Source organism: Schistocerca piceifrons, chromosome 7 (assembly GCF_021461385.2).
Source record: "Schistocerca piceifrons isolate TAMUIC-IGC-003096 chromosome 7, iqSchPice1.1, whole genome shotgun sequence".
NCBI lineage: Eukaryota > Metazoa > Arthropoda > Insecta > Orthoptera > Acrididae > Schistocerca > Schistocerca piceifrons.
Window position 1 is genome coordinate 289995126 of NC_060144.1, and position 24708 is coordinate 290019833.

General features: G+C 43.7%; 1 protein-coding gene across 1 annotated transcript in view; it reads right to left on the reverse strand.

Annotated features, from left to right (window-relative positions):
• LOC124805635 (protein O-mannosyl-transferase TMTC1-like) overlaps window positions 1-24708 on the reverse strand; it is a 654220-nt gene that overhangs the window by 279953 nt on the left and 349559 nt on the right. Inside the window, exon 5 of the mRNA XM_047266203.1 lies at window positions 24036-24109. Within this exon, the coding sequence (XP_047122159.1) occupies window positions 24036-24109 (74 nt within the window). The remainder of the gene's footprint in view (window positions 1-24035; window positions 24110-24708) is intronic.

Genomic DNA, 24708 nt, shown 5'->3' on the forward strand with positions numbered 1-24708 from the left:
GTGTTACAGAATAATGCTGAAGATTAGATGGGTGGATCACGTAGCTAATGAGGATGTATTGAATAGAATTAGGGAGAAGAGAAATTTGTGCCACACTTTGACTAGAAGAAGGGAACAGTTGGTAGAACATGTTCTGAGGCATCAAGGGATCACCAATTTAGTATTGGAGGACAGCGTGGAGGGTAAAAATCGTAGAGGGAGACCAAGAGATAAATACACTAAACAGATTCAGAAGGATATAGATTGCAGTAGGTACTGGGAGATGAAGAAGCTTGCACAGGATAAAGTAGCACGGAGAGCTGCATCTAACCAGTCTCTGGACTGAAGACCACAACAACAACAACAATAATATATAATGAATGTGACACTTAATGTGATACCCAGTTGTAACTTAGAATTAATATGACGACCTTGTGTCCTTTAACTTGATAACATTCGTTCATACTGTATCTTTCTACGGGGTTTGATATGAGGGAATGAAAAAATAAAATAAATAAATAATAATGAAATAAAAACAATAAACGGGTTTCGAACCCACCCCGCAGAAACTGAGAGACCGAAACTACTGTCTACGATGCCACCAGCTAGTGTGATTCATCTGTGCCGAACGGGATATTTATTACATCGAAAACTTTGACCATAGTTTTCTCAGAAACGGTCTAGTATCTATCGATACCCCGAGGCGTGTGTTCGCTTATTTTGGCTCCTCTTCCACTGAGCAATGTTTCTGGAAAATCAGATTATCACACTTGCCGTGTTCTACTAGTGGAAGGGAACAGAGTCGGCTTTCACGGCTCGGGAATCAAAATCTCTTCGAAACCCGATAGTAATTGCTGCATTCAGTGAATGGAATTCCACGCCAACCTGTTAGCGAGAGAACATTGCGACAGGAACTGAATGCAGCCAACATTTAGAGTTGATCACCTCGCAAGACACACAAAGACACATAAAGACGACAGCCGAAAACTTCACCGCGCTGGGAGAATATGTGAGCGGTTTCTGATCACCCGCCAAATCTATCACTTCTCGACTGGCCTGCAAAATCATCTGACTTGAACCCCACGGAAAATCTCTTGGACATGTTGGAAAAGCGAGTGAATGAAACGCAGCATCTCCGCTATTTGGTGCATATCAGCATCCCCGCAATTTAGTGTATAGTTGTAATCAAATACTCAGCGAGTGGCTTAACCTGGATACTGCGTACCTGCAGAACCTGGTGGATCCACGTCTTAAACGAATACAGACGGTTACCATGTCCAGGGGCGGAATTACACAGTATTAAATGATGTTTGCAATGATTTCTAGAGGAGTGACTATATACTTTATTTTATTGTTATTTTTTATGTTTGGTAATCTTAGCTGGTATGTAGAGACCGCGGCCCGCGGGCCATACGCTGTCCGTTATTGATTCTAGTGGCGCCCCCGCCCCTCTGACTACTATTTCTCATAAACTAAAAAAAAAAAAAAATATGACCCAAAAGCAAAGCAACTGTGAAATCAGTGGGGAGTCACCTTTCAAATTAAACTGTTTAAAGTTTGTTTTCTTAAAAATAGATTTTGTAATTACATTTGTTAAATAAAACGCATGTGTGTGACAAAAATTATTTAACTTTTTTTTCCTTTTCCCTTACGTAGTCACTGTGATATGTTTTTGTGGCCCGGGGTACTACGAATTATGTACTTTGCTGCTATGTAGGTGGGCCTCCTTAATTTTAAAAGGATGGAAGGGGGTGTTGAGGAAAACGGTTTTGAATCTCAGTGTTGAGGAGGGTGGTACTAGTCTCCCACAACGTGGTGATTAATGTGTCGGCAGCTGGGCCAACACCTTGTAGCTCGAGATGGCTGAAAATGCACGCTAGACTAACGCAGACGGGCGTGAAGTACTGGAACAGGCTACGTAATTAATGCTATGAAGAAAAGTACATAACTGGATTAATACTTATCTTTAATCAATCATTGTGGTACATCGCTCTTGACGATACACAGGAGACTTTAATTACAATCACTGTAAGGCTAATGGCGCCTTGCTAGTTCGTAGCCATTAACTTAGCTGAAGGCTATTCTGTCTCTCGGCTAATGAGAGAGAAAGGCTTCGTACATCTAGTCGCTAGCTAGGTCGTCCGTACAACTGGGACGAGTGCTCTATCGTATCTCGAGACCTGCCTTATGGTGGCGCTAGGTCTGCGATCACTCAGTGGCGACACGCGGGTCCGACATGTACTAAATGGACCGCGGCCGATTTAATCTACCACCTAGCAAGTGTGGTGTCTGGCGGTGACACCACAGTGATAGCAATAGCGAATGACAGCAACCGACAACGTACTATGGCACTCGGGTTTTCAAAACATGTAACTTCACGCCTCTGTGCAGGAACATGAGACAATGGAAGTTTACTTCAGTCATTAACGATCCGAAATATGCATAGGACTTCGAAAAAGCTACAACTGCCTTGAAGATGTTCTCCGTAATCGGGGATGAAATGTTGGTTTAAATAAGAAATTCATTCGATCATGGCGTAACAGCCAGTAATTCATACAAATATTATACACTAAAGCGGTAAAGAGACTGATATAGGCATATACAGGGTGATTCAAAAAGAATACCACAACTTTAAAAGTATGTATTTAATGAAAGAAACATAATATAACCCTCTGTTATACATCATTACAAAGAGTATTTAAAAAGGTTTTTTTTTCAGGTTCAGAGATGTTCAATATGGCCCCCTCCAGACACACGAGCAATATCAACCCGATACTCCAACTCATTCCACACTCTCTGTAGCATATCAGGCGTAACAGTTTGGATAGCTGCTGTTATTTCTCGTTTCAATTCATCAATGGTGGCTGGGAGAAGTGGCCGAAACACCATATCCTTCACATACCCCCATAAGAAAAAATCGCAGGGGGTAAGATCAGGGCTTCTTGGAGGCCAGCGATGAAGTGCTCTGTCACGGGCTGCCTGGCGGCCGATCCATCGTCTCGGGTTGTTGACGATAAGGTTTCATAACTAACCTTTTTCGTAGGACTCTCCATACAGTTGATTGTGGAATTTGCAGCTCTCTGCTAGCTCTGCGAGTCGATTTTCCTGGGCTGCGAACAAATGCTTGCTGGATACGTGCTACATTTTCATCACTCGTTCTCGGCCGTCCAGAACTTTTCCCTTTGCACAGACACCCATTCTCTGTAAACTGTTTATACCAACGTTTAATACACCACCTATCAGGAGGTTTAACACCATACTTCGTTCGAAATGCACGCTGAACAACTGTCGTCGATTCACTTCTGCCGTACTCAATAACACAAAAAGCTTTCTGTTGAGCGGTCGCCATCTTAGCATCAACTGACGCTGACGCCTAGTCAACAGCGCCTCAAGCGAAGAAATGTACAACTAAATGAAACTTTATAGCTCCCTTAATTCGCCGACAGATACTGCTTAGCTCTGTCTTTTGTCGTTGCAGAGTTTTAAATTCCTAAAATTGTGGTATTCTTTTTGAATCACCCTGTATATTCAGGTCCGGAGATATGTAAAGCGGAAGAATTCAGCGCTGCGCTCAGCAACGCCTATATAAGACAACAAGTGTCTGGCGCAGTTGTTAGACCAGTTTCCGCTGCTACAAAGGCAGGTTATCAAAATTTAAGAAAGTTTGAACGTGGTGTTACAGTCGACGCACAAGCGCTGAGACACAGCATCTACGAGTTAGCGGTGAAGTGGGGATTTTCCCGCATGACCATTTCACGAGTGTATTGTGAATATCAGGAATCCAGTAAAACATCAAATGTCCGACATCGCTGCGGCCGAAAAACGATCCTGCAAGAACGGGACCAACGACGGGTGAAGAGAATCGTTCAACGTGACAGAAGTGCAACCCTTCCGCAAACTGCTACAGATTTCAATGCTGCGTCATCAACAAATGTCAGTTAGCGAACAATTCAACGAAACGTTATCGATATGGGCTTTCGGGACCGAAGACCCACTTGTGTACCAGTGACGACTGCAGGACACAAAGATTTACGCTTCGCCTAGGACCGTCAACTCCAACTTTGGACTGTTGATGACTGGAAGCATGTTGCCTGGTCCGACGAGCCTCGTTTCAAATTGTATCGAGCGGTTGGACGTGTAAGGGTATGGAGACAACCTCATGAATCCATGAAGCCTGCAGGTCAGCAGGGGACTCATCAAGCTGGTGGAGGCTATGTAATGGTACGGGGTGTGTGCAGGTGGAGTGATATGGTACTCCTGATACATCTAGATACGAATCTGACAGCTGTAAGCATCCTGTCTGATCAGCTGCATCCATTCATGTCCATTGTTCATTCCGACGGATTTAGGCAATTCCAGCAGGACACTGCGGCACACCACTCGATCAAAACTGCTACAGAGTGATTCCAAGTACACTCTTCCGTATTTAAACTCTTCCGCTGACCGCCAAAATCCCCAGAAATGAACATTATTGAGCTTATCTGGGACGCCTTGCAAAGCGCTGTTAAAAAGATATCTCCAGACCCTCGTACTCTTACGGATTTATAGACAGCCCTGCAGGATTAATGGTGTCAATTCGCTCCAGCACTACTTAAGGCATTACTCGAGTCCATATCACGTCGCGTTGCGGCACTTCTGTCTGCTAGATGGGGCTCTACACGATACTAGGCATTTGTAACCGTTTCTGTATCTCTTATTTGTAATTGGGAAAAATTCTTCTGAAAAACTATGTTTGAACCTTGGAAAAACAACTGAATTTAGCATGTCGTAATATTTAGTCAGGCTTGTATACGAAATATAAGTCGTGCACATCGAGCAAGGATATTTTTAACACAACGCAGAAGGAAAATATCTTGTTAGGGAACACATCTTAAGAGAAGCTTTACCCATGAATAGAACCGTCTCTACGGAAGAATAACGCGTAATTATTTACAGTATTGACAATAAAGAAGGATGAACTCAAAAGTCAAAGAAAGAACGGAAACTGTCGATAGTGAAGCCAGCACCTCTGGCGGCTGGCGTGTAAATATTTTGGCAGCTGCTACTAAAGGAAACACACACAACACAAACGCAGGGGACAGCAATCTTAATCGCTACAATGTTTTCCTCGGTTATCTTTCCACGACTAAAGCACTGAATCAATTTTGATGAAATCTGGTGTGGAGATAGCTGGAACGCTGAGGAAGAACAGAGGCTACTTTAGTAAGTGTGTAGTATAGGTCACTGCTTTCAGAAATACAACGCGAGTAGAAAAAATAATAACTCTTTGAAGAAGCAGTTTACTCTTTGACTTTTGAACTTTATCGTATTCGTGAAAATGCTTTTATTGATTGAAAAGCTGTACGTAATACGATTCACTGTGATCGATACAACTCCTACACAATCGTCAACAAGTTGAATCTTTGCATCTGGACGAATAGTATTAAATATGAAAGTTCTGTCTCTTTTGTATCCACGATTAAATCGCTAAACTGATTTCCATGAAATGTGTGGTTTGGTGATAGCCTGATCAATGAGGAAGAACGTAGGCTACTTAAGAAAGTATATATATATATATATATATATATATATATATATATATATATATATATATATATATATATACAGGATGAGTCACCTAACATTACCGCTGGATATATTTCGTAAAGCACAACAAATACTGACGAATCGATTCCACAGACCGAACGTGAGGAGAGGGGCTAGTGTAACTGGTTAATGCAAACCATAAGAAAATACACGGAAGTATGTTTTTTAACACAAACCTACGTTTTTTTAAATGGAACCCCGTTAGTTTTGTTAGCACATCTGAACATATAAACAAATACGTAATCAGTGCCATTTGTTGCATTGTGAAATGTTAATTACATCCGGAGATATTGTAACTTAAAGTTGACGCTAGAGTACCACTCCTCCGCTGTTCGATCGTGTGTATCGGAGAGCACCGAATTACGTAGGGATCCAAAGGGAACGGTGATGAACCTCAGGTACAGAAGAGACAGGAACAGCACATTACGTCCACATGCTAACACCTTTTTATTGTTCTTCTTCACTGACGCACATGTACATTACCATGAGGGGTGAGGTACACGTACACACGTGGTTTCCGTTTTCAATTACGGAGTGGAATGGAGTGTGTCCCGACATGTCAGGCCAATAGATGTTCAATGTGGTGGCCATCATTTGCTGCACACAATTGCAATCTCTGGCGTAATGAATGTCGTACACGCCGCAGTACATCTGGTGTAATGTCGCCGCAGTTTGCCACAATACGTTGTTTCATATCCTCTGGGATTGTAGGCACATCACGGTACACATTCTCCTTTAACGTACCCCACAGAAAGAAGTCCAGAGGTGTAAGATCAGGAGAACGGGCTGGCCAATTTATGCGTCCTCTACGTCCTATGAAACGCCCGTCGAACATCCTGTCAAGGGTCAGCCTAGTGTTAATTGCGGAATGTGCAGGTGGACCATCATGCTGATACCACATACGTCGACGCGTTTCCAGTGCGACATTTTCGAGCAACGTTGGCAGATCATTCTGTAGAAACGCGATGTATGTTGCAGCTGTTTTGGCCCATGCAATGAAGTGAGGACCAATGAGTTGGTTGCCAATGATTCCGCACCATACATTTACAGTCCACGGTCGCTGTCGCTCTACCTGTCTGAGCCAACGAGGATTGTCCACGGACCAGTAATGCATGTTCCGTAGATTCACTGCCCCGTGGTTTGTGAAACCCGCTTCATCGGTAAACGGCTAGAAATGCAACGCATTCTCTGTTAATACCCATTGACAGAATTGCACTCTATGTTTAAAGTCATCACCATGTAATTGCTCATGTAGCGACACATGAAAAGGGTGAAAGCGGTGACGATGCAGTATGCGCATGACACTATTTTGACTCAGTCCACCGGCTCTCGCAATGTCCCGTGTACTCATGTGTGGGTTCATGGCAACAGCAGCTAACACACCAACTGCACCTGCTTCTCCTGTGACGGGCCTGTTACGGACCCCTTTGCGTGCTACGACCATACCTGTTGCATACAGCTGGCGGTAGATGTTTTGCAAAGTGCGGCACGTTGGATGCTCTCTGTCCGGGTACCGTTCTGCATACACCCCGCAGACTTCAGCTGCATTTAGTCGGCACTCGCCATAGATGAGTATCATCTCCGCCTTTTCAGAGTTCGAATACACCATGGTCACAGTTCCTACAATACTACACTATCACAGACGTCTGGTAACACGGTGTACTACAGTTGGTCTGCGTGCGGAGACGAATGCAGAATAACAATAGCAGCAAGCGCTACATGCTGACACTGTGACAGCTAGAAAAAACCACAACACTGCACTACAGCCACACTCGTAAACATGGTCGTCATCGTAAACATGTCCCTGCAGAGCTGCTCGCCGACCGTGGCCCGTGTTTGTTACAACACGCAACTGAACGTCGGAGGTTTCAAGCGTCAACTTTAGGTTACAATATCTCCAGATGTAATTAACATTTTACAATGCAACAAGCGGCACTGATTACGTATTTGTTTATATGTTCAGATGTGCTAACAAAGCCGGCCGGGGTGGCCGTGCGGTTCTAGGCGCTACAGTCTGGAACCGCGTGACCGCTACGATCGCAGGTTCGAATCCTGCCTCGGGCATGGATGTGTGTGTTGTCCTTAGGTTAGTTAGGTTTAAGTAGTTCTAAGTTCTAGGGGACTGATGACCTCAGAAGTTAAGTCCTAAGTCCCATAGTGTTCAGAGCCATTTGAACCATTTGTGCTAACAAAACTAACGTGGTTCCATTTAAAAAAACGTAGGTTTGTGTTAAAAACCATACTTCCGTGAATTTTTGTATGGTTTGTATTAAACAAGTACACTAGCCCCTCTCCTCACGTTCGGTCTGTGGAATCGGTTCGTCAGTATTTGATGAAGTTTACGAAATATATCCAGCGGTAACATTAGTTGACTCACCCTGTGTATATATATATATATATATATATATATATATATATATATATATATATATATTTATATATTTATATATATATATATATATTATTATTCACGTTTGGGCCCTACTGGACCACGCGAAGTACAATCACGGGGCATTCAGTTATTTTCTTTTAGACTTTCTCTCTGCCCAAATTGTTTTCATTCTCTCGGAATGAGCTCTTTTCCTTTCATCAGACCATGTGGTTCCAGTTTTCTTTGGTTTTTCAGCTTGACCAACTACCCAGTCATGAATTTTTTGCCTAAATAATTTTCTGTCTTGAATTTCATCTTGTTTTATATCTGCCTCTTTCATGTCCTCTTTTATAGCAGCAATCCATTTTATTGTCTCAAATTTAGCTTTACTTCGATTTTCGTAGAATTCCACTACTTGTTTAGTTAGTCTGGTAGCATCCATTCTTTTAATATGCCCATAAAATTTTAATCTGCGTTTTTTCATATCCGAATATATGCTGGTGTATTGTTGAATTTCACTATTTGCTCTTAGCCTGTATGTTCCTTCTTCAGTATATTTTGGACCTAGAATTTTTCTGATTACTTTTCTTTCTCTTTTTTGGATTTCTTGAATGTCCTTTTTTCTGTTTAAAATTAGCGTTTCAGCTCCATAAAGGCACTCTGGTTTTATGACCGTGTTGTAATGTCTCAATTTAGAGTACCTCGAGAGACATTTTTTGTTGTAGATGTCTTTTGTAAGTCTAAAAGCTGTCTCCATCTTTTGACAACGAATTTCATTTCCAATTTTTTCTAGACCAGTCTCTGAGATTGTTTCACCTAAATATTTGAATTGCGAAACTCTTTTGATTTTTCTATACTTAGTTTCCAAAAGTTTGGGTGCCAGTTTGTTGCTAGTCATATACTGTGTTTTTTCAAATGAGATTTGGAGACCTACTCTATATATATATATACCCTCTGACCCTTAGACAGGGACTGAAACATATTTTATTATGTCAATGGACATATACTACGTTAAAAAGTTATTAAAATTATCCATAACTTACCCGTTGTCTAATAACTTCAGTAGCATGGTTCATAGATCCCGTGATCGTGTCCTGTTGTCGTGGGTTGCGCATTTTGGTGGCGGGAGGGAGGGGAAGGGGAGATACACATCAGCTATGCAATCCTGAACAGGCAGACACGTGAGGCTACCTGACTTTATAGCTTTATTTCACGTACAATAGCTTACTTACTCACCATCGTTCTTCACAACAAAGCTAGTCAAATACTGTTGCAACTGCATCTAACATCTAGTATTTTAATATCTATGACAATTTCGATAGCTTACAATTTGTAATTGGACGTCATTATGATTAATTAGGGGACAAGCGATGTTGTTTTCGTTTCTGTGGAAAATTCGCTGTGTGGTGTACGGAGACTAGAAACTCCCCTCGCACATTTGAACCTCCATACAAATTTCTCAGTTCTGTTGGCACTGCATAGAAAGTGGTGTAGGTGACGTACAGCATACGGGTCAAACATTCCAGGCAGAGGCTACGTTAATTTATATGTTCCTTCCTTGGATTACCTTAGTGAATCGGCATATACTTTTTCCCCACACCTCTACGAAGTTCTCGTAGATGATGCCCCGAAAAGCAGATCTTGCCTTTCGCGGGCACTTGCTCTACCATCTGAGCTACCCAAGCACGACTCACGCCCCGTCGTCACAGATTTACTACTGCCAGTGCCTCGTGTCCTACTTTCCGAACTTTACAGAAGCTCTCCTGTCTCCGCAGTATCCTTTCTTTCAGGGGTGCTAGTTCTGCAAGGTGCGCAGTAGAGCTTCTGTAAGGTTTGGAAAGTAGGAGACGAGGTACTGGCAGATGTAAAGCTGTGAGGAAGGGGAGTGAGTCAAGCTTGGGTAGCTCAGATGGTAGAGCACTTGCCCGCGAAAGGCAAAGGTCCAGAGCTCGAGTCTCGGTCTGGCACACAGTTTTAATCTGCAGGAACTTTCATATCAGCGCACACTCCACTGCAGAGTGAAAATCTCATTCTAGTTTCTACGAAATATGTTCCAGGATGCCATAACGATGTATTTATTTGCCAACACGGTAAAATGTTGACACTTTAATACGCAAAGGTGAAGAAAGTCGAGGGAAACCTCATAATATAGTGTCGGACTTTCTTTTGCCCGCTATAGCGCAACACCTCGATTGGACATGGATTCAAGAACTCGTTGGAAGCCCTTGCAGAAATGGGGAGCCATGCTGACTCTATAGCCTTCCATAATTACGGAAGTGTTGCTGGTGCTGGATTTTATGCAAAAACTGACCTCCCCATTAGGTCCATAAATGTTCGACGAGATTTACGTCGATCTATCTGGTTGGCCAAACCATTCACTCTAACTGTCCAGAAAGTTCTTCAAACCAGTCGCGAAGAATTGTGCCCTGGCGAATAATTGTGGTCCGAAGACTTGGCGCACTGTCATCCATAAAAATTCCGCCGTTGTTTGGCATCATAAAGTTCATCAATGGCTACAAATGTTCTTCAAGTAGCCGAAAATCTAAAGGGCCCAGTCTACTCCATGTAAACGATAGCCTTATCCTTATGGAGTCACTACCAGATTGCAGGGTCTCTTGTTGACAACTAGGGTCTTTGGCTTCGTGCGATCTACGCAGCAGTCGATCCATATCATCAGCTATTACCATCTGAAACCGAGACTCATCTCACCAGGCCACGGTTTTCCGGCCGTCTACGGTCCAACCGATATGGCCAAGAACCCACGAGAGGGGCTGCAAGCGATGTCGTGTTGTTCGAAAAGGCACTCGCGTCGGTAGTTTGTTGCCATAACCCATTAATGCCAAACTTCGGCCCACTGTCCTAACGGATACGTTCGTCGTACGTCCCACATTGATTTCTGGGGTTATTTCACGCAGTGATGAATGTCTGTCAGCACAGACACATCACGCAAACATTGCTGCTGCCAGTCGCCAAGTGAAGGCCGTCGGTCTCTACTTCGTCCATGGTGAGAGATAATGCCCAAAATAAGGTATTTTCGGCACGCTCTTGACATTATTGCTTGCGGAATATTGAATTCCCCACCGAATTCCGAAATGGAGTGTCAGACGCTTCCAACTCCATTTACCGAACTACCATACCGCGTTCAAAGTCTGTAATTCCCATAGTGTGCCCACAGTCATGTGAGAAACCTTTTCAGGCTTATCACCTGACTATAAATGACAGCTCTTCCAATGGACTACCCATTTATACCTTGTGTATGCTATACTGCCGCCATATGTATATGTGCATATCTGCATATCACGGCCTTTGTCACCTTATTGGGTGGCGGACCGATTTCTTTCACAAGGTTACTGTTTGGTAACTCCAAATATATATGCGAACAGTATCGGATTACATTATATCGCTGACTCTCGCATGTGAACAGGAGAGCTTGGCTTGCAAGCGAAATCATTCACTCACTTCGTTATACTTCTTACTCTTGTTAATTTTCTTTAACTTAATAATACTGATTTTTTTATTGAATTTATAAGATTTCTGCATAGCGGTATTATTGCGATGAAGGCCTGATGACATGCAGGCTCGTCCTAGCACCAGTCATGTCAAAAAGAAGAATTCTGTTATTAATAGCCGGCCGGAGTCTGGAACCGCGTAAGCGCTACGGCCGGAGGTTCGAATCCTGTACCGAGCGAGGTGGCGCAGTGGTTAGCACACTGGACTCGCATTCGGGAGGACGACGGTTCAATCCCTTCTCCGGCCATCCTGATTTAGGTTTTCCGTGATTTCTCTAAATCGCTTCAGGCAAATGCCGGGATGGTTCCTTTGAAAGGGCACGGCCGATTTCCTTCCGCATCCTTCCCCCACCCGAGCTTGCGCTTCGTCTCTAATGACCTCGTTGTCGACGGGACGTTAAACACTAATCTCCTCCTCCTCCTCGAATCCTGCCTCGAGCATTGATGTGTGTGATGTCCTAGGTTAGTTAGGTTTAAGTAGTTCTAAGTTCTAGGGGACTGATGATCTCAGAAGTTAAGTCCCACTGTGCTCAGAGCCACTTGAACCATTTTGTTATTAATATTTAATGATGTGTAGTCGTCACTTCGCACCCGAACACTAATGGTTCCACTGCATATGTTTCAAGGCTCGCGTTTCCCTTCCCACTCTGGTGATTCATCATCGCGACGTATGGTGTGGTTTATCATACAATGTAGGCTTTCACCACCGTTGCTGACTTCACTTAAAACGTCCGGGCATCGATCACGATCTATCAGGACGGAAGTTTTAAATTCAGCTGTGGCTACCTCTGCCTTTGTGGGAACCAGCTACCGGTTCATTGTCGAATTACTCTGCAATGCTGCATAATGCAACGAACTGACTTCTGCTATATGCCGAGATTCGATAAACACAAAATTTGAAAAAAAAATTACCCCCCTCCCCCCCCCCCCCAAAAAAAAACGGTGCGCCTCACAAATTCTACTACTCAAATCTCTGTCGAGACAGTGATAAGTTATCGAAGATACTCCATAAGATTGTGGGTTTGGTTAGTAGCCGACGATGTCGTACAGTGCCGAACGCTTTTCGGAAACATTGGTAGATGCTCTCATCTACCACTACTGTTAATTGAAGTTCGGACTTCAATAAAGCTCTGTTTGATATGACCCCTTTTTCCCTCGATGACTGTCATACTGTTTGAGCATAGAAAATGATGTAGAACTCTAAAGAGACAGACGTCACTGATATTTGTTTGTAATGCTGCATCTAAATCCATATACATATTCCACAAGCCTCCGTACGGTGTGTGATTGTGGGTAGGTTGTACGTTTCCTGTTCCACTAACAAACAGAGCCAGGAAGAGACGCCTGTCCATATGTTTCGGTACTAATTTGTCTTGATTTTGTGGTCCTTACACGAAATGTACGTGGGTGGCAGTAGAATCGTTCAGCATTCAGCTTCGAACGCCGGTTCTTTAAATTTTCTCAGTAGTCTTCCTCGAAAAGAACGTCTCCTTTTCTCCAGATATTCACATTTGAGTTCCCGAAGCATGTCCGTAATACTAGCATGCTGGTCTAACTTACCGCTAACAAATTTAGCTGTACTTCTAGTCTTCTATCCTCATTGTATTCAGGAGTGATCTGCGTTCCTTTGTAGTCATGTTGGGCTAATTGTTACGGGACGGATTGTCTTTAGATATAAGCTGTAGAAGATGCTAATTTTGCTGGCTGTTTACAGTACAATTTTGTCACAGCACCGTAAAGACTGCTGCTTCGTTCGCATTACGTTTTATTTATTTTGATGAAACGACAACGCATAGCAGATGCTTAACAACTGTGGGCAAAATCATTAATTGATTTGCAGTAACTAGTGAAACAGCTGTATTGGGATTCTGTTATATGCATTTCTGGAGTTTGTACATACTTTGGACGTCTCAAAGGCTGAGCGACAATTTTGAATCGCTAATTATTCGCGCGCAGTCTTTAGTCAGAGCAGCTGTGTCGCTGTAGGATGTGTTTCTTTTGTCGTAGCTGCTAGGCAGCGAGGAGCCCGGGAGTTCTATAGTTAGGGTAGTAGTCAGAAAGACGCCGAGAGGACTCATGGTAATGTAGACGTAAGTGCTTTTGTGTTTAAGTAAAATGATTTCCTTGAATAGTAATTAGAAATTTGAGGTAAGGTCTTATGGGACCAAACTGTTGAAGTCATCGGTCCCTAAGCTTACGCACTACTTAATCTAACTTAAACTAACTTACACTAAGGACAACACACACATGCATGCCCGAAGGAGGACTCGAACCTCCGATGGGGGGCAGCCGCGCGGACCGTGACAAGAGGCCCTAGACCGTGCTACTACCGCGCGCAGCCTTTGAATATTGTGAAACGGAAGGATTTGATTAGTGATTTAGAATTGAACTAGATGTAAGGATATGGGTATGAAGAGGAACGAAGTAATATTTTTAGTTACTGGCACTGCAGTTGTGTGTAGTTAGGATTCATTGTTGAACCACACAGCCGGCCTGTGTTGCCGAGCGGTTCTAGGCGCTTCAGTCTGGAGCCGCGCGACCGCTACGCTCGCAGGTTCTAATCCTGCCTCGGGCATGGATGTGTGATGTCCTTAGGTTAGTTATGTTTAAGTAGTTCTAAGTTCTAGGTGACTGATGACCTCAGATGTTAAGTCCCATAGTGCTCAGAGCCATTTGAACAATTTTGAATCACACATCCATATAATGTTGTATACTCGCTGGCAGATATATTTGGTTTCTCTCGCAATTATAATTCAAGAGGTAAACTGACAGCAAAGTTGCAACCAACCAGCCAACACAGTACGAAACCGCAAATCAAATGAAAAAATTATAAAAATACTTTCTCTAGGGCACCCAATACCTATGCTCTGTGAGTCCGTACGGCGGTAAAATATCTGTACAGCAGTAGGCTCTTCCGTTGATAAATTCCAAAATGTGGAATTTAGTACTTGTATTTTCTGTCACATGACTTCAGCTTTAGCGCCAAACGGGTCCCACAGTGATGGTATGTTTGAATCCACTCCTTGCCTTTACGTATATCAGTATATTCCTATATTTTTTGCCAGGTTGTGAGAGGTGCGTTTCATGTACTGTATTACAAGGTAGGTGGGCCATAGGGGAAACAAACCGGTCTCCAGTTGATTATGGGTGCCAACAACCGGTATGCAGCCTCGTTATTCAGAACCTGCTCTTCGCTAAATGTTTCAGATATATCTTCTACTGAACCACGTAACTAAACGTAGAAATTAGCTTGGGTGCAGAAACACCGCCTTTCGAGTCTCGACTCATGGAGAAAGGTGTCCTTGACTGATCACTGTGTTAGCACTTTGTTGTAAAAAGACAAAGATCTTCATCTTGACGGTTATGCGCTTTTGATTCGGGTGACTGAAATATTTCCATGTGACACAGGTTTTGATAAGTGGGTCATCGGGAGAAAATTCGTGTACGATCAGATTTATCTGTTTTTCAAACTACATCGACGCACTGTGCGTGTATTTTCCAATCGCTCCTGTGTTTGATAGCAATAACGGTAAAGGCACACCCCTCAACCCACCCCCTCAGACCACTCTCTTGGCTACATGCTAGTGCCAAAAGGCATGTCGATATTGACCAATGTAAAGGCTGATTGATTATTCATTCATTAACCGATTATTAATCTGTCGTTGCGGTCTTCAGTCCAAAGAATGGTTTGATGCAGATCTCTACGCTACTCTATCCTGTGCAAGCGTCTTCATTTCACAATAACTACTGCAACCTACACTATGTGATCAAAAGTATCCGGAAACCTGGTTGAAAATGACTTAAAAATTCGTGGTGCGCTCCACCGATAATGCTGGAATTCAATATGGTGTTGACATATCCTTAGCATTGATGACAGCTTCCACTCCCGCAGGCAAACGTTCGATCAAGTGGTGGAAGGTTTCTTGGGGAATGGTATCGACGTCGGTCGGTGAGGCGTGGCATGAAATCGGTGTTCCAAAACATCCCAAAGTGTGCTATACGATTCACGTCAGGACTCTGTGCAGGTCATTCTATTACAGGTATGTTATTGTTGTGTAACCTCTCCGCCACAGGCAGTACATTATGAACAGATGCTCGATTGTGTTGAAAAGTGCAATCGCCATCCCCGGATTACTCTTCAACAGTGGGAAGCAAGAAGGTGCTTAAAACAAACATGTAGGCCTATGCTGTGATAGTAGAACACAAAACAACAAGGGTTGCAAGTCCCCTCCGTGAAAAACACGAGTACACCATAACACCACCGCCTCCGAATTTACTGTTGGCAGCACATATGCTGGCAGATGTCATTCACCGGACATTCGCCATACGCACACCCTGCCATCGGATCGCCACATTTTTTGCCGTGATTCGTCAACCCACCCTACGTTTTTCCACTGTTCAATCGCCCAATGTTTACGCTCCTTACACCAAGCGAGGCGTCGTTTGGCATTTACCAGCGTGATGTGTGGCCTTTGAGCAGCCGCTCGACCATGAAATCCAAGTTTTCCCACCTCCTGCCTAACTGTCATAGTACTTGAAGTGGATCCTGTCGCAGTTTGGAGTTCCTGTGTGATGGTCAGGATAGATGTATGCCTATTATACATTACGACCCTCTTCAACTGTTGGCGGTCCCTGTCAGTCAACAGACGAGGTCGGCCTGTACGCTTTTGTGCTGTACGTGTTCCTTCAGGCTTCCAATTCACTATCACATCGGAAACAGAGGACGTAGGGATGTGTAGGAGTGTGGAAATCTCGCATACAGTCGTATGACACAAGTGACATCCAATCACTTGATCACGTTCGTGGTCCGTGAGTTCCACGGAGTGTCCCATTCTGCTTTCTCACGATATCCAATGAGAACTGAGGTCGCTGATGTGGAGTACCTGGCAGTAGGTGGCAGCACAATGCTCCTAATATGAAAAACGTATGTTTATGGGAGTGTCCGGATACTTTTTTTCTCATAGTGTACATCCTTCTGGAGCTGCTTACTGTAATCACCTCTTGGTCTCCCTCTACCATTTTTACCCCCAACACTTCCCCTTCAATACTGTACTTGTTATCCCCTGATGTCTCAGAATGTGTCCTATGAACTGATCGTTATTTCAGTCAAGTTGTGCCACAAATTACTTGTCTCCCCTTTACCGTTCAGTACCCCTAATTTCACCGTATTTCAAAAGCTTCTTTCTCTTCTTGTCTAAACTATTGTCGTCCATGTTTCACTTCCATACAAGCCTACACTCCACATAAATACCTTCAGAAGCGATATTGTAACACTTAAATCTATATTCGATGTTAACGTATATCTTTTCTTAAGAAGCGCTTTTCTTGCCATGGACAGTCAACATTTTATATTATTTCTGCTTCAGTTATTTTGCTGCTCAAATAACAAACTTAAATTCTCGTATCCTAGTCTAATTCGACTACATTCTGTTATCGTTGTGTTGCTTTCGTTCATGTTCATTTTGTATCCTCCTTCCAAGACACTATCCAGTCCCCTCAGCTGCTCTTCCAAGTCTGTGAGAGATCTGCAATGTCATTGGTAAACATCAAAATTTTATTATTTTTGCAATAACTTTAATTCCTACTCCGAATTTTTCTTTGGTTTCCTTTACTGCTTGCTAAATGTAAAGCTGAACAACATTGGGGTAGGCTACAAGCCTGCCTCGCTCCACTCTCAATCTGTAATGTAATCCCCTCCTCCTCATGCTTGGCCTCTTCTTTCTACTACACTCCTGGAAATGGAAAAAAGAACACATTGACACCGGTGTGTCAGACCCACCATACTTGCTCCGGACACTGCGAGAGGGCTGTACAAGCAATGATCACACGCACGGCACAGCGGACACACCAGGAACCGCGGTGTTGGCCGTCGAATGGCGCTAGCTGCGCAGCATTTGTGCACCGCCGCTGTCAGTGTCAGCCAGTTTGCCGTGGCATACGGAGCTCCATCGCAGTCTTTAACACTGGTAGCATGCCGCGACAGCGTGGACGTGATCCGTATGTGCAGTTGACGGACTTTGAGCGAGGGCGTATAGTGGGCATGCGGGAGGCCGGGTGGACGTACCGCCGAATTGCTCAACACGTGGTGCGTGAGGTCTCCACAGTACATCGATGTTGTCGCCAGTGGTCGGCGGAAGGTGCACGTGCCCGTCGACCTGGGACCGGACCGCAGCGACGCACGGATGCACGCCAAGACCGTAGGATCCTACGCAGTGCCATAGGGGACCGCACCGCCACTTCCCAGCAAATTAGGGACACTGTTGCTCCTGGGGTATCGACGAGGACCATTCGCAACCGTCTCCATGAAGCTGGGCTACGGTCCCGCACACCGTTAGGCCGTCTTCCGCTCACGCCCCAACATCGTGCAGCCCGCCTCCAGTGGTGTCGCGACAGGCGTGAATGGAGGGACGAATGGAGACGTGTCGTCTTCAGCGATGAGAGTCGCTTCTGCCTTGGTGCCAATGATGGTCGTATGCGTGTTTGGCGCCGTGCAGGTGAGCGCCACAATCAGGACTGCATACGACCGAGGCACACAGGGCCAACACCCGGCATCATGGTGTGGGGAGCGATCTCCTACACTGGCCGTACACCACTGGTGATCGTCGAGGGGACACTGAATTGTGCACGGTACATCCAAACCGTCATCGAACCCATCGTTCTACCATTCCTAGACCGGCAAGGGAACTTGCTGTTCCAACAGGACAATGCACGTCCGCATGTATCCCGTGCCACCCAACGTGCTCTAGAAGGTGTAAGTCAACTACCCTGGCCAGCAAGATCTCCGGATCTGTCCCCCATTGAGCATGTTTGGGACTGGATGAAGCGTCGTCTCACGCGGTCTGCACGTCCAGCACGAACGCTGGTCCAACTGAGGCGCCAGGTGGAATTGGCATGGCAAGCCGTTCCACAGGACTACATCCAGCATCTCTACGATCGTCTCCATGGGAGAATAGCAGCCTGCATTGCTGCGAAAGGTGGATATACACTGTACTAGTGCCGACATTGTGCATGCTCTGTTGCCTTTGTCTATGTGCCTGTGGTTCTGTCAGTGTGATCATGTGATGTATCTGACCCCAGGAATGTGTCAATAAAGTTTCCCCTTCCTGGGACAATGAATTCACGGTGTTCTTATTTCAATTTCCAGGAGTGTATTTACTTTCTGTCATTCTGTCGTAGTCAATAACAGCTGCTCACACAGCAATGCGGTAGCGACACACCTTCCCCCCCTCCCCCCCCTCCCTCCCCATTAGTGACGCCTGGTGGTGTTTAATTTCACTGAAATACATAGTTTTTCATTGTTAAAATTTTCGGCTGAAAGAGTGACGCTTGGCACTGGAGCGCAACGTGCAACGCATGACGCTGACGCGTGCGGTTTATGTTAAAAATATTTATTAAGATATTTCCATGTTTAACGTGGAGTGCGTGGTGATATTTATTTACATTCAGCAGATATATTCCACCATTCACATGGGAATGAAGGGCGCCACACGTCGTTCTCCTGCGTCACCAGTGATGCTTTCCACCGAAACACACAGAGTAGATTAGACATTTTCATAAAAAAAATTTCGCCACGGGTCACTACGGACATGGACACCGCTACTAAAGTATTGCAGTAGAAGCTGTTAACAATTACGTCCATGAGAAAGCAATAACAGTAATTAGTACTATTAGTAGTAGCGGACGTAGTACTGTTGGTGATGGTCGGATGAGGAAGAGGAGGCAGAAAGAAATGGAAGAAGTAGGAGGGTGAAAGGAGGAGGTCGTTATTATCAATCAGTTTGTCACTAACCAGTCATTATATCAATCAATAATTAATCAGCCGCCCTCCCATGAACCACGGACCTTGTCGTTGCTAAGGGTGTTTGCGTGCCTCAGCGATACATAGAAGAGTACCGCAGGTGTAACCACAACGGAGGACTAACTGGCGAGTGGCCAGACAGACGTGTGGCTCCTGAAGAGGGGCAGCAGCCTTTTCAGTAGCTGCAGGGGCAACAGTCTGGATGATTGACTGATATCGCTATGTATCATCAACCAAAACGGCCTTGCTGTGCTGGTACTGCCAACGGCTGAAAGCAAGGAGAAACTACAGCCGTAATTTTTCCGGAGGGTATCCAGCCTTACTGTATGGTTAAATGATGATGGCGTCCTCTTGGGTAATATATTCCGGAGGTAAAATAGCCCCAATTCAGATCTCCGGGCGGGACTACTCAGGAGGACATTGTTATAAGGAGAAACAAAACTGGCGTTCTACGGATCGGAGCTTGGAATGTCAGATCCCTTAATCGGACAGGTAGGTTAGAAAATTTAAAAACGGAAAGGGGTAATTCAGGGCATAACAAGTGGCCGGTTTTGAGCGTGAGTACTCGCGTCTGCTCAGGCACGTGCTCGCGAGCAGGTGCAAGGTCGTGGAGTAGGGAGGGACGGAGAGAGGGAGGGGAGGGAGGGGAAATGCGCGCGCACGTTTGAATAGGGCCGCAGCGTGCCTATTGAATTCGCGCTGACTGTGAAACGTTTAAAGTACTACGATCAGCTCTAACAGTCACTTCGTTGGTTAAGAATCATGTCAAGTCGCCGTTGTGTAACCCCAACTATGCTTTCGCAGTTCAACCCCCATTGGGAGGAATTGTATCTGTTTACAGAAAAAGATGGTGTTGCAAACTGTTTAGTATGTCACAAAACGCTGAATTCTTTTAGGAAATTTAATTTGCAGCGACATTATATGTCGTACCACGCGAAAGACTACGGAAGTGGAAAATGTGATGCACCAGATCGTGCACAGGAAGTTATTTAACTTAAAAGGAAGCTATCCGAAGAAGATCTGGACGACGAAGAAAAATCAACTGAGGCAGCACTCAGAGTGAGTTACAAAATTGCTTTGCCTTTAGGGGAGGGGAGAGGAGGGAGGGGAAATGCGCGCGCGCGTTTGAATAGGGCCGCAGCGTGCCTATTGAATTCGCGAATGGCGATTTAATAAAAGAACGTTTCGTAGTTGCAGCGGAACATTTGTTCAAAATGGTTCAATTGGCTTTGAGCAATATGGGACTTAACTTCTGAGGTCATCAGTCCCCTAGAACTTAGAACTATTTAAACCTAACTAACCTAAGGACATCACACACATCCGTGCCCGAGGCAGGATTCGAACCTGCGACCGTAGCGGTCACGATGTTCCAGACTGTAGCGTCTAGAACCGCACGGAAACATTTGTGTCCATCTATAGTTGAACAGTTTCGGATTGTGCCATTACCTAACATGACCATTATGCGTCGCATACAGGACATGGCAGACGACGTCCAGAGCCAGCTTGCAAATATCTGTAAAGATTTTATGGCGTATTCTCTAGCTCTGGACGAAAGTGTTGATGTCACTGGAATAGCGCTGCTTGCTATATTTATTAGAGGTGTTAATAGAGATCTTCAGGTGAGGGAGGAGCTCCGCGATGTAGTAGCCATAAATAACACTACAACCGGAGGTGATATTTTAAGTAGTGTTGAAGAAAGTGTTAAAAATGTAGGATTGTCTTGGAATTCTTTAGTTTCAGTATCTACAGACGGTGCACCAGCGATAACAGCGAAAAAATCCGGTTTCGTTGCGCTGTTGAAGGAGAAAATGCAAAAACTGACCGCGCCGAATGAGATAAGGGTCGTTCACTGTGTGATCCACTAGGATAACTTATGTGCAAAGAGTATCGCTCTAAAAAATGTGTTGAGTGTTGCTGTTCTCACAACCAGTTATACACGGAAGCATGGGCTACAACACAGGCAATTTAAAATCTTTCTTGAGGATGTAGAAAGCCAGTATGGTAGCCTGCCTTATTACAGCGAGGTCCGCTGGCTTAGTCGTGGCGAATTATTAAATCGATTTTCTTGCCTATTAGATGAGATAAATATGTTCATGGAAATAAATAACATGTGTGTTCCTGAATTGAAAGAGCCTTCATGGAAATGTGATCTCGCGTTCTTAGCAGATTAACTAGCCATCTGAATGCTTTGAACATTTCACTACAAGGTAAGGATCTGCTAATTACTCGTTTCATAGATCGAATACGAGCTTTTAAAATGAAATTGACACTTTGGGTGAGTCAGCTGGAAACAGGAAATCTAGCTCATTTTCCTAAATTTTCATCCATGCAAGATGTTCACAAAGACTGTGAACGTTATTCACATTGTTTAGTTGCCCTTAAGGAAGAATTTGATCAACGCTTTCAAGATCTGACAGCACTAGACAGTGATTTTGATCTGTTTTCCTCTCCATATTCAGCGAATATTGAAGAGATTCGTCCTGAGGTGCAACTAGAAATTATTAACGTGCAGTGTGACAGAGAATACAGAGAGAGATTTCAGAACAAGAAAATCATTTTGGAATTCTACAGGCACTTCCCTCAGGATGGATTCCCTCGTTTGCACAAACTGGCGGCTACAATAATAACAACGTTCGGTTCCACGTATGTTTGTGAACAACCGTTCTCAGTTAAGTATATGTTGTATAAAACAGAATAGATTCAATTTCGTTCACTAACGGAGGGAGGGCAAAGAATAAAGTTTGTTGGAAAAGAGTGTATAGCCTCTCCAGTTGAAGATGGTCCCTGCCGTCCAGATCTCAACATGTCCGTTTAAGTTACAGTGATCGCATTCCCTTACGTTGATGGAACCGCGTTACCGGCTGAAGAACAGAATATTTCGAAGCAAATTGGCATCATCTTTTCTGATCTTTATCTTCGAATGAAAGTTCAGAACAACAGTCTATCCGAGTGTACGATATTCAGAAGTTTTCTGTTACAAGCACAGTCTCCGTGGGTGAATGTCCCAAGTACTGTGATAAACTTCGAAGCAGTCAGTTTAAACGCATTCGTCAAATTCCAACACCCTAAACATTGAGACGAGTGTGATCAACAATACAGGTCGATTCAGCTGTCCCCATCGATGTTGTTTTATGCAACCCGCAATGTTAAATATGACATTCAAAAACCGCGCACGAGATTTTCATATTTTCACGCTCGCTAAGTGCAAACTGTATGCTCTACAGAAAAAATGAACAGGGTATTTTTATAAGAAATATGAAGTAGTTACTTTTTGTACTAGTATACGTTTTCACTACAGGCAGCGGTTTCCGAGTTATTCGAGGAAAACGTACAGAAGCGACCTACAAATGTAACTCCACTCCTACACTTAGCCTCACCAGGCAGGATTTATTCTATGTTGTTCGTCGCTCTCCTTCGTACCGCTATTAAAAAATTTCCGACGACGTGAACCGTTCACGTTAATTTTAACTTTATTGGTCTGTATTGACTGACCTATTACGCCACCAGCATGATCGCCTATTTCGTTAATATTATTAACTTGAACGTGCCCGTGAGGTTAATGACAGAAAAAAGATTATCGTAAATGTTACGTGAAAATTACGTGAAAACTACAAACACACTAGTTTCGTGGTCGGCAGGCCTTACGAATAACGAAGGGATTGTTTACTGTATGCTGTTAAAATTTTTAAAAAAGTTTAAGTAAATCTTACACTTACATCAGCTTTACACCCAGTAAGTTCAAATGGTTCAAATGGCTCTGAGCACTATGGCACTCAACTGCCGAGGTCATTAGTCCCCTAGAACTTAGAACTAGTTAAACCTAACTAACCTAAGGACATCACAAACATCCATGCCCGAGGCAGGATTCGAACCTGCGACCGTACCGGTCTTGCGGTTCCAGACTGCAGCGCCTTTAACCGCACGGCCACTTCGGCCGGCCACACCCAGTAAGTACTCGCCTGAGATGTAACATGGCTGGTCAATGAAGACCAAAAAAGGTCGTATGTGGGAAACAACTAATGCAGTCGCTAATTTTTCTACTGTGATGAGAGGGGGTGCCATGAACAACATACTAGAAATCCTGACCGGTGGGAGCTGAACGTGGGAGTTGGGGAGCGTTTGCACGTAATTTTTGCAGCTTTTCTACCAATAGCTTGAAAACTACGGACTCTAGGGAAACATACGTCCATAAAAACTTTTTCTTTGTGGACTTTCCTACAAAAAATCCTGTTCCTCCGTTCTGTAGGACTAACAGTTAAAGAGTAGTGAGTGAAAGATTACGAAACTCTCGCACGTTGTTTTTGAATGCCAGATGTAAAACGACATTGTTAGGGGAAGCTAAATGACCCTGTACATGTAGTAGTCTATAATTGAAACTGTCTTTCTGTTTTTCCTACTGTTACCGGTTTTGCTATACAGTACTATCCTCAGGCCATCCCCTGGGACGACGCAATCGTCGCGCATGGTGCAGGTGTGGTGTGACGATGGAACTGCGTTACGAAACTGGTAGCTAGTAGGCAAAAAAAAAAAAAAAAAAAAGAAGAGTGCGTTTGCAGACTAAAACACATATTATTTCTTAAGTCTATTAGTCACTGTTCCAACCGATAGTATGTCGAAAATACGTTATATGATCAACGTTTGTACGAGAATTACCTGTTGTTACGGAAGTATTTGAACAAGAATTTCAGAGTAAATAATACTTTCATATTATCGAGATATTTAGTGACGCAAAATTAGCAGAAAAATTATTTACATAACAAATGTCAGTTAATGATTTCCCATCAATACTCACCCGTGATAGGCGAGCAGCGACAATAATAAGAAAACACATGCCAGCACATCTGCGCGACCCACGATCCCCGTCACCTGCAAAGAAAACAGAGACTTTTATAATGGCTAACGAAAGATTTTTCTTTGGTTGTTGCTGCAGCAAGACATCATAAAAAAAATCTCATTGCACTATCGTTGAAGGAGAACATGTTGAAACTTCCGCTCTCGTATGCTTCATTTACAACGTATCTAAAGACTTAATTATTTAGAATGAGAGTACATTTCACTACATTTATTGTTATTACTATAACCCAGTAATGTGTATTTAAGTATTTAACGAATGATACATATGTAAAATTCTATTCCTACAAAGATTGTTCACACAAACGTATTTGTAAAACAGGATATTAGATGAAAATCGAATATTTCGGTACTCCGTCGGTCTCTCATACGTGAATATCCAGTTCTCGCTTCCGAATGAGTACCTTTAGAAAATTACACACCCACCCTGAATGTTTTAATTTTGTCCAAAAGCAAATTAAAAATGGTACTAATACATTGGTTCCCATGAGTGTTTTCAGGGGATTATCCTTGTTTCAAGACAAATAACAGTATTGGTAATCTAGAGATATTCATTTCTAATAGTGATTTACTCTGCTATACTATCAGCTCACGTTGTATTTGGCTGGAAGAAA